Raw genomic sequence first — 11,455 nt, 5'->3', positions numbered from 1 at the left:
AAGAGAGCTGGGATTACAGTCTCAAAGAAAACCATTAGTAACACACTACGCCGTCATGGATTAAAATCCTGCAGCGCACGCAAGGTCCCCCTGCTCAAGCCAGCGCATGTCCAGGCCCGTCTGAAGTTTGCCAATGACCATCTGGATGATCCAGAGGAGGAATGGGAGAAGGCCATGTGGTCTGATGAGACAAAAATAGAGCTTTTTGGTCTAAACTCCACGCCGTGTTTGGAGGAAGAAGAAGGATGAGTACAACCCCAAGAACACCATCCTAACCGTGAAGCATGGAGGTGGAAACATCATTCTTTGGGGAAGCTTTTATGTAAAGGGGACAGGACGACTGCACCGTATTGAGGGGAGGATGGATGGGGCCATGTATCGCGAGATCTTGGCCAACAACCTGCTTCCCTCAGTAAGAGCATTGAAGATGGGTCGTGGCTGGGTCTTCCAGCAGGACAACGACCCGAAACACACAGCCAGGGCAACTCAGGAGTGGCTCCGTAAGAAGCATCTCAAGGTCCTGGAGTGACCTAGCCAGTCTCCAGACCTGAACCCCATAGAACCTCTTTGGAGGGAGCTGAAAGTCCGTATTGCCCAGCGACAGCCCCGAAACCTGAAGGATCTGGAGAAGGTCTGTATGGAGGAGTGGGCCAAAGTCCCTGCTGCAGTGTGTGCAAACCTGGTCAAGAGCTACAGGAAACGTATGATCTCTGTAATTGCAAACAAAGGGTTCTGTACCAAATATTAAGTTCTGTTTTTCTGATTTATCAAATACTTATGTCATGCAATAATTTATCATTTATTTATTTTTTACCCATTTTACATGGTGGAACTGCGTGACTGTAAATATTTATGCTACAGACTTAAACAGTGATTTTGTTTTAAATTTGGGCTGCAAATCTGTCACAGGTCTCTCTAGTGAATGTATTTAGTTTGCATCTGACAGTATGTGGCGCTGAGTGCACACAAACTCCCAGCTGCTTTATGTGCTGTGCTATCATCCATCAGATGTGCAGCTGGTATCAGACCAGTTAAAGTCTTCAGGAATCTCAATAATGGCCTCTGCATGTAGGCACCTGTCTTTGACAAACATTGTTTACCTGTCATAATTTCCCTGGGCTCACTGTCACTTGCAGTTTTTATGGAGTAAATGGTTTCCAGATGTTCTGCTTTTTTGCGTTCCCCCGAGAAACTTTGCGTTTGCTCGCAAAATGGTTGCGTTCTTCTCTCACAAAAAGCGTTGCAAAACTTTCTCGGGGGAACGCTAAACATTTGCGAGAGAAAGCAAAAGCACTGCAAAATAATTATTCCTCCCATCTCATTTTTTTCTTCTTCCTCATGTCCCTTTAGGGGCTCTGTAATAATGAGTCGGTACACCTTCAATCCATCTTCCAAAACGTGTTTTTGTCTTACCATGGATGGTTCTATAGTAAGCCCATAGTAAGGGTAGCCTATGTTTACACAAAAAGTTTTTCCTGTGCGTTTTTTGCATATAGTCCCGTTCACGCGGATCTGCGAAAACGATTAAAAAAGCTGTCACTTTTTAAAGAAACACTACGTGTCTTTAGACTAAATACATAATACGCATGTGCATAGCGTCACCGTTTTCCACAATTTTGAGTTGTTGTAGTTTAGATAGATACAATAATGGTATCGTTTTAAAAACAACTTTCACTTTGAAACCCATTTTTAAAAGTTAAATGCATAAAAAGTTTCCGTTTTTAGTTGTAAACGGCCCATTAGCCTATAGACCTAGCATCCCCTGACCTAGCAGGATGTTTTTCGCGCGAATTTGCGTAGGCTAGGCTACTTGCTTTTATCGTCCTAAAAGGCCGCATGAGGTTCTTGAAAAAGGAGAGCTCGTAATGAGACACAGCATTTTCTTGGCTTTTCGGGGATGACAAGAATTGACATTAGAAATGTTGTAAAAGTGTCGCGGAGATTAAGTTTTTTTTTTTTTATGAGTAGAAGGATAAATATTTATGCAGTCCAGCAGAGCCGTAGCACAACAAACTATACTTCCGCAAAATGCATGCAGTTTTGTTGTTAAGCTATTTTAATGCATGTGCTCCTGAAACTTGAAGTAAGCAGTACAATACACCAGTGTGGATACATTTATATATAGCCTACAAGCTTATGCTTTAATATGGCATAATAAGCCCACAAGAATAATTTGCATTATATATAAGTTTAATATATTTTAACGTCATATGAGTTTAATGACACTTACTCTGTGTAAACAACGAGGGCGGGTCTCTCAGACATGAACAACCAATGAAAATCGACCTGAGGTGTAATCTTTTTCATTGGCTTTGAGAAGAAGCCGTCGCCAGCTACTCTGCCGAGACCGGAGGAGGGACAGTCCCATCAGATAGTGACCAAACCCGGTTACTTTCAGCATGTGCTGGAGCAGCAGACGAGCTCTCAGCAGCGCTGGATGTCCGCTCACTTCCCGCTAGAGATCCGTCCGCAATCCCACACGTTTGAAGATGCTTGGCTATATTTAACCATATCTAAACCATTTGCTGTTTAATGCAAAGCATTCTCATGGCGTCTGTTCAGCAGTCAAGAATTCAGTCATACCTGGAGAAGAATAAAATCGGACCCTTGTTTGAGGTATGCGCTACAACTTTTTTTTCCCCCACAAAAGATGCTCGTAAGGCACCTCGAGATTTTGCTGCATTGGAAATGAATGAAGCAGGAGCTTCTTCGGCTCGAACGCAGATTTAGACGCGAATTAGAGTTGAATAGTGAATGATGATGGCACAGGACATTTTAAGAACGTCTAATTTCATTTTAGGTCGTTTGAATTGGGAAGTGTAAGCAGGATGTTTGTGCTTTTGAATGCAAAGCCTCCTGCATTCAACTTGCCTCCATTTAATCAATGGAACTGTTGGAAACTAGAGATTTTGGACTTAATTGGGCTCTCATTACAGCCTCCCCTGTAGAAATCATCTTAAGTAATGTGATAGAAGATGTTTCTGCTGACTGGACGATTACTAGCAGTAAGCCAATCTGGTGCCGTTGTTTCTTCTATCAAGATTTTCGTATTTGAAAATAGGCTACTGTATTTGGGAAGCCAGCTCCTTCTTCAAGATGTTTCCTTGCATTTGTTTTGTAATGTATGTTAGTGCATTTCTGCTCATCTAAACGAATACTGCACTGTAAATATATGGCCATACTGTACTGGAGATATGGGGATGATGTAACACGGGGTGAATTGTAATGCCATTGTTTAAATTGGAATGAACTAGTACACTACTATAGCCTACTTACTATAACGTTAGGATTAGGGTTTGGTTTAGGGTTAGTCGCATGTAATTATGTATAATTTATAGTTATTGCTACAGTAACTACATGTAACGTGTAACAAGGACACTGTAAAATAAAGTGTCACCCAAGACCCTTATCAAGTGACAATAGAAGTTGTAAGACTCAGGAAGTTGTAAGAAGTTTAGGATTTACTGGACCAAAACAAAATTTGAGGTAGCATGTTAAAAGAATAGAAATTTAATGAGAGGGTAACACTTTCTAATGTATTGGACCCACAAAGATTGCACAAAATGGGACAGTAGTTTTTAATATAGGCTATATTTTAATACTAAAATGATTTAATGCACCAAATTTAAAATACATATTTTTCTTAGTGTTACAACTTATCTGGTAGCTATGAGGTATATGAAGCAGAAATTTTTGGATTTGCCATTAATATACAGAGTTTAGGAATCATTTTCAGATTTCTACATTTATAGCAGACACATATGGGAACATAATATTAAAGTTTGAAATGCATAGCACAAAAATTAACTGAGTTGCAGACGTTTAAATAAAATGTTACGTTGCCCGGTCTCCTCTACTTTTGCTCTGTCAGCAACATTGGATAATCAGTTGGATGATGTGGGGGACTAAGTAAAAACCTATAATGAATTGAACAGATTGCCTTTAAAATAGTATTCTATACGCATAGTGTCCATTAGACTGTAGCTGGCCACTATGTCTGAAACAATAGAAACTGGACACACCAGTCACCTTGAGAAAAATGCTCCACACCATATTGAACCAAAACAGCGTTGTCATCCACCACTGCTTTACCTCCATGAGGCATCTGTAGTAAGAGGAGCAGTCTATATGAGTCAAACTGCTGATGTATCAACTGTCTTGTAGCGGGGACTGTGTGCATGGGCTGAATATTAAACAGCAATAAAGCTAAAAGCAGCGCGCGTGTGACCTAGTACCATGGACAGCGGCGCCGCGCAGAGATCTGCCACATGAACGCGTTTCCCCCGGGGGCGAGCGCTGTGAGTGGGTTGTTGCGCGAGGTTCTCTCGCCTTCTTCCTCTTTGTCGCTTTTGAATTGTGTGTGTTAGTTTTGAAGTATTTTTTATTTGTGAGAATTAGCCGTTTTTTTTTATAATTTCCTCAGATTAGTCTGACAAGTCCTGCTAAATATGGTATCACTTAATTACAGACAGTTTACACATGTTCATGTTTTTAATGATAGTTGAAAGTAGATTAGAACGGGGCTAGTTGTCACAAGGGCTGTAAAAGTCCTATCATTTTCTTCAGCGTGGTTATATGTTCGTTTCAAAGTAGGCTATGTTGGTTTTTAATTTAGCCTTAATTTTTTCTTCTTCTTTTTGTTAAACTAGAACTTTGAAGGTAGTTTTCAAACAAGGTTCTCAGGACAATAGTATGTTTTTCATAAATGTCAACCTGGGGCAAATTGTCACATGTTTTTAATAGTATAGCCTACTATACATTGATACAATTCAATAATTAATACAATTCAATATTTTGGACCAAATATGGTTACCTTTTCTGTTACATTTATTTTATTTTATTTTATTTATTTTTCACCTATCCATCAATTCTCAAAACTGATTGTCCTATGTAAGGACACAGTGAGCCTGAGCCATAGGCAGGGATTATTTTATTTTATTTTATTTTAATAAAATAGGCTAATAGGCTCTTAGGCTTTTCCATTGTGACAACTTACTCCAAATAGTGCAACAACTTTCCCCACTATAAGTCATTGTCTATTCTGTGAACTGAACTTTTTTTTTTCTTTCTCGGGCATCAATGGTGAAAATATTCACTCATTCTTTCCATGTATAAACTATTTACTGAGTAAAAAGTGAGACAACGTATCCCAGTCCTGCTTATATGTTCATTAGTACACAAATGCTGTTATGTAGTTTGCACCACACTTTCATCCATTCATAACATGTGACACAAATATCGTATTAAACAGGGATGCCTGTTTTCTCTGTTATTTTTTAATGTCACTGCAAACAGCTGATATAGAGTCTCAGTTTGTTTGCACATCATAACTATTATCAGTATCTCTTTCCAGGTGTGTTTGCCCAGTGTGTTTCCACTATACGCTGCAACTGTGCTCACTGAGTCTTCGGTAGAACAATACAGACATACTGTAAGGAAAAATGATAAATGACCCTTGTTAGCTACTTTACCGGTTCTTGAAAAAAAACTAAGTTGACAAGTAAACCTAAATTGAGGTCACTATGAATGCAATATGCATGGGACTGGGGAATAACATGACAGCTGTAGCTGCTGTTCACCAAGGCACGGCAACACAGAACTGCAATATTTTATAGGTCAGTTAAAAAAAAAACATGAAATACATTTGTTTGCCACAGAATTTGACCACTTATATAAATATTTATGACACAAAAGTACTTTTTTCTCTTTTTAAATATGTAGGTACAATGTGTAAGAATTTTGTATCAAAATATCCAAAAACCACTTGCACATTGTTATATATTTCTTTCAATTGTGTACTTACATTATCCTAAATGTTTCCAAGAATTTGTAAATTCAGAGAAATTCATAATTTTAAATAGTGCCCGTCCCTTGTCACTTGTTGCCTGTCAATGACGTAATATCCACGTTATCCGTGGTTTCCGCTTCTACTGCCATAGTAACCATGGCGACAGTCGTGGACAACTTGTTGTTGTTGTTTTGTTCAAACATTTTGGACCATGGCAAGTAGACTTTGGGACAAAAGGAGAAATAAAAATAAAACGAGGATCAATATCGGCGTGGCGTTTTCGAGATGCCGAGAGCTTTGCGTGCGCGACAAACTTCGACTTGACAGAGCTTCACGACTTGACAGAAACGCAGCTCTTGCATGTACTTTGTTAGACAGGTGAGCATAAAACTAACCAATGTTATACTGTACAGTATAGCTCGACATCATGAAATGTTAGAATATGATCAGTATGTTATTCTAATGTTGATCTAGCTTACTACTAGTCTCATACAGCCAACAAACTAACACATAAAATAACATTATAACTTTCAACACACTCAAATGCAGTTTAGTGTGATAGTGTAGACCAAGTGAAACAGCGCTGCGTTACCTCACAAGTTTAATTTGTCTAATAAACTGACCAGTTTGAACATTAATTCAGCACTTGCGGGTAGTTCGGTAGAATTAAATGTCCTCATCATTCCTATATATCCATGGGACTCGTGTGTGGCGCTGATATCTGTCTCTCATTAGCAATCGCACCCTGCTTCAAACCACCGTCATGTTAAAAAACATCAATGTATATACATCCATAAACATTATTTCTCATAAACATTATTAGATCCATCGGCATGACGACAAGTTCAAAGATTCCGCTTATTCACTGCGTCATCAACCTACGCCTTTGTTATTGTAAAAAAACATTGTAGCTTTAAAGTTTTTACGACCTTATAGTTTCACTTAAGTCTATAGAATATGAGTTGACTGGCGATCGGCCTTCTGGCTGCTCAGAATTAATGAGGAAGTTCTTATGCAAAGAAAAAAAAAGCATGGAATAAATGTTATAGTGCAGGCAACACTTGCAGCATGCTTATATGACTTTAAATGAATATAATTAAATCCACCTGCACTAAATTAGGGCTTTGCTTATTTTAATTTTCCAGTAGAGTGGCATATTGTGTGGGGGCTGAAGATCGAGATGTGTTGATTAGTGTTAACTGTTTTGCCTGAGTGCATTTTGTGCATTCATTAGTGAAGAGATATTATAATTTACATATTCTTGAGACTTTCCTAGAAGAAACGTCTTCTAATGATGCCCAAGATTTGTACTGAGATTTTTTTTTTTTTTTTTAATATACTCTCATTTCCGTTTATACATTTTGGTAAGAAAAGATAAATATTGAGGAGTATTCTCAGGTAACAACAAATCTTAGACTAAACTTAAGGACACATCTAAACGTATGGATCTCATAGACTCATGGGCAACTTCAGCGATTATCTGCTCCACTCAGCTGTGACGAGAACAAGTTTGGGGCAGGGACAGGAAAACAGGCTATCAATAGCCAATCAAAGTGGCCGTATCACGGTGTAATGGTTTGAGGCAGTGCAATAAAGAGAGTAAAATGTTTGTAAAGCAGCAGCATAATTGATCTCTGTTGTGAGAATTGTGCGTTCACCCACAAAATACACTGTCGGTTGAGCAAATGGAGGTTTGATTAGCATACAGTTACACACTAATGCATTCAGGCAATAAAACCACAGGCATCAACACAGAAGTCATTTCTGTATGCGGAATATATACAGTTAATATATTTTTCATTCGGCCAGTAGGCTATGTTTATGTGTACTGGAGAATTATTGTCATGGCTGGAGGTTTGATTTGTGGCTGTCACAGACAGCATTTGCACTTACTGAGCCACATAAAACTCAGGCAGGACCCTTAGTTTTATTTTTAGAAGATTCCTTTCTTTCATGTAGGGGGAAGTTATAACATTTATTGACTGAGATATTGGCATGGATAGTTCTTGATAGGGTCTGACCATTCTGTTACATCACATGGGATGAAAATGCAAGATTTATGAGAGACCTATTTTGCTTTTGCCATAAGACCATCCCAATGCATTTCATCGAGAGTCAAGGGTACACTTGCCCAGAGTGCATTGGTCAGTTCTAGAAAAGTCATTGAGTGTAAGAGCAATTTGTGTGGCTCAGTTTCTCCAGGGCTCTGTAAGGATCACAACCTAGACCTTGCGGAAATAGTGTCAGCTGATGTCCACTGAACTCCAGGTGTGAAGGGACTGGGGGTTAAAGGTTATTTGGTCATTTCTGCTCGTCCAGTTTCTGTAGGTTTCTTGGTTGCTGTACTTGTGTCTTAAAGCTGCAGTGTGTAATTTCTTTGCCACTAGCATCGCCAAACTGGATTTATAAGGAAAGTGTACATTTTGTTAAAAGCTGCATGCAAGATCATTTTTTAAAAGATTGTGCAAATCCACAGAGCGCTATTTTATGAAGTGATAGTGTGTACTCTTCCTCTATACACTCAAATGTATACTTTTTCTTCCGAATCTTGCCTACTCTTCTGCTACACACTCAAATGTATCTACTTTTTCTTCTCAGAGAAAAGGTACTTTTAGGGCTCAAATACTTTTACTGTATAATATAAGTAGGCGAACAGGGACACATATTCCTGCGTGTTTTTATGAGTGAGTCACTGAATGATTCACTCAACTGTTTTGTTCAATAACACTTATTAATTCGGGAACGAAACGCAACAACTTTGTGAGATGCAAATGTAGGTCTTGGTTATTTAATGTTAACTCCTTATACTAAGGTGTTGTATAAAACCAACATCACACAATCATGCTGTTGATATTGCTGAATTATAGCCCCCCCCCCCCAAAAAAAAAAAGAATGCAATGAAAGTGAATAACAAATAAGTTTGCATTTTACGTGTAGACCATGGCAATTCCCTGTGCTAGATTTCTTGAGTTGAGTCATTATGGAGCTCCTCACTGTCCCACAAGTAACAAATTGAATGCTACGTCAGCACACAGAATATCAATACAATCAATTGGCTGGAGATTCATCGCACTTCCTGCTTGTAATTGAAAATGACACCCAGCACGGGCAATTGAAACCTCAAGAACTGTTCAGTCAGGGTTGGTAAAATTGCCTTGTGTATATCACCATGAATAATGGAGGTGTGTCATAAGTTTCAGCCAAAGAGTTGACATGTGTCTGAGAGCCCAACATCTTTGAGGCTATTTTCTGTCATTTAATATTTAACCTTTAAATGAGGCAAAAATGTGTGAGAAGTATAGGTCTTGTTAAGACATTGCTAATTACAGCGGAAGGGCTACACACACACACTCTCAGCAGGGTTGGATAATGGAGAAGAGATGGAGAATTCCCTCTCTTGCCTTTATTTATAGAGGTTTCTTGGCGGTGTAGGCTCTAATTAACGTTGCAGTGACCTGTAGACATCTGAAGTGATCTCCTCTCAAACGCCCTGCGTACAAGACAAGCTCAACTGACAGGCTCAAATGGAATAAATACAATATTAAACGAATCTTGTGATCAAGTTATGCTGAATGGAACATGTAGGGTTCCCTTATTAAGAAATCCAATGCCACCCGGATAGGATAACTGTGACTGTGCATTTTTTCCCCACAATGCTTCTCATAAATATTGACCTTCATAAATCAAACACCATAAAATAAGTCAAATCTCTCGTTGTGTCGCCTTGTGTATTATGAATTTAGATTTTATTCAGAATATTATTTTATTCAAAATGACAGTTAAGTGGTTTAAAGGGATAGTTCACCCAAAAATGAAAATTCTGTCATCATTTACCCACCCAATTTCTTTCTTCTGATAAACACAAAATAATATATTTGTAAACAGTTGATGGGCTTCATTGACTTCCATAGTATTTATTTTTCCTATACTATGGAAGTCAATGGAAGTCAATGGCCAATCAACTTTTTGGTTACCCATATTCTTTAAAATATCTTCTTTTGTGTTCATCAGAAGAAAGAAATTCATACAGGTTTGGAACAACTTGAAGTAAATGTTGACAAAATTTCATTTTTGGGTGAACTATCCCTTTAAGTACTGCTGACATCCCAGCTTATGTATAAAGAAAGTTAAAGCAAACAAGAATGTATAATCATAGACTGCCCGGAAAGGTCAATGTTGTTGATTTCACCATTAAATCAAAATGGACAAATCTTATTTTTTAATATGGAATATTGCAGAGTTTATTATAAATGATTTATCTGTGCACATAATTCTTTTTTAATGCATGTGCCCGGTAATCTTTAATCAAAATAAGTTCCCCTTGCTTTTTCAGCAACATCTCTCGTCTACTGTGATGAAGTGTTTACTAGAGCGAGGGCGGGTCAACCTGTCACTCACATGATGAGATCGACCAATAGCAAACCACAACCGTTCAAAAAATTCAATAAATTCCCAATGGACAAAATAAAGTCCTGCCCTACGTTTTCAACCATTTCATTCGGGTACACATCACAATAGGAAAGAAAAGACTATCGCAACTTCTGTTTCATGTCGTCTTTACCTAATTCTTAAATGCACATAATGTATTTGTCTGTCCATGTGTTGCTCTCTGCGGCTGTACTACTTCTTTTCTTTCCTCCTTCTCTTGTCTCAAGGGCTGGAACCCTTCCAGAACTCTGTCCCAGTCTTCAGTCAGCGTCACCCTGCTGTGACGTAAGGCATAAATGATGGAATCAGAGGAATAATGAGAGTGCAGCCTCTGGCAATGCTGAGCTCTGGTTAAAAACTTAACATATAGCATGGTCAACAGTGGCAACATACAGTATAAATACCTTGTTGCATCCATATTGTGTCTAGTGAGACAGGAGACTGTAAATAGGGTTGCAAAAGGGCGGAAAATTTCTTGGTAATCTAGAGATTTTTTTTTTTTTTTTAAGTCCTCTGATTCCAGAGTGACCAGGAGTCTTATTTAAAAAATGTTGCATAGATGTTGTTCTACATTTGATTATCTTGCTATCATTTTTCCAACATGCGTACGTGTGATTCAGAGAACGTGATCTTCCATATTTGAAATCTATAAATCGCATATTATCTTGAAATCGTGCGCAGCTGAATGGCTTCAGATCTCCGGCTTGTAAACGCCCCCTAATTAATGTCCTTAATATATAAAAGAGCACCAGTCAACATCAAAATCGTTTACCTGAGAATGGCGAGCAGCAAGAATTGCTTAGATTTCCAAATACCTGCAGTACTCTGAATCTCTGCTGTAAGTGAAAGTGTGTACATCTTCTTAGAATGACGCTAAGTATTTTTTCCACATCAAAGTCCTTTTTTATATAAACGAACGTTGTCGTGGATTTTAGAATCATGGGGCCTCGTCTGTAAAATGTTTGTACGCACACCCTATGTTAAAACTGTGTGTATGCACATTTTATAAAGGAGGCCCCATGATTCTAGCACTTATCTGTGCATGTGATGGAGGAATGCACAGTGCATGCAGGAGGTGTGGCCTCAATAGCCCTGCAGTAAGTTGTGGGCTGTGTGCATGTGGTTGTGAGGAATGCGCAAGGTTGCATTTTTTTGTTGTTGCATTTAATCTGGTTGTATTCATTGATTGATTGATTTAACTTTATTGTCCTTAAAGGCGATTCTTTATGGAGACAGCAG

General features: G+C 38.5%; 1 protein-coding gene across 2 annotated transcripts in view; it reads left to right on the top strand.

The window, feature by feature from the left end:
- Positions 1-2,349: 2,349 nt before the first annotated feature.
- Positions 2,350-11,455, top strand: part of cUnh8orf34 (chromosome Un C8orf34 homolog) — an 85,914-nt gene continuing 76,808 nt past the window's right edge. Inside the window, exon 1 of one of the 2 annotated variants that reach the window (XM_079601456.1) lies at positions 2,350-2,616. In XM_079601456.1, coding sequence (XP_079457582.1) covers positions 2,533-2,616 — 84 coding nt within the window. In that variant the 5' untranslated portion in view covers positions 2,350-2,532. The remainder of the gene's footprint in view (positions 2,617-11,455) is intronic. The other variant, XM_079601457.1, reaches the window with a different exon arrangement.

The sequence above is a fragment of the Phoxinus phoxinus genome (assembly GCF_949152265.1).
Source record: "Phoxinus phoxinus genome assembly, chromosome: 24".
NCBI classification, from domain to species: domain Eukaryota; kingdom Metazoa; phylum Chordata; class Actinopteri; order Cypriniformes; family Leuciscidae; genus Phoxinus; species Phoxinus phoxinus.
Note: the sequence above shows the minus strand (reverse complement) of the source record. Positions and strands in the feature narration are given on the sequence as shown.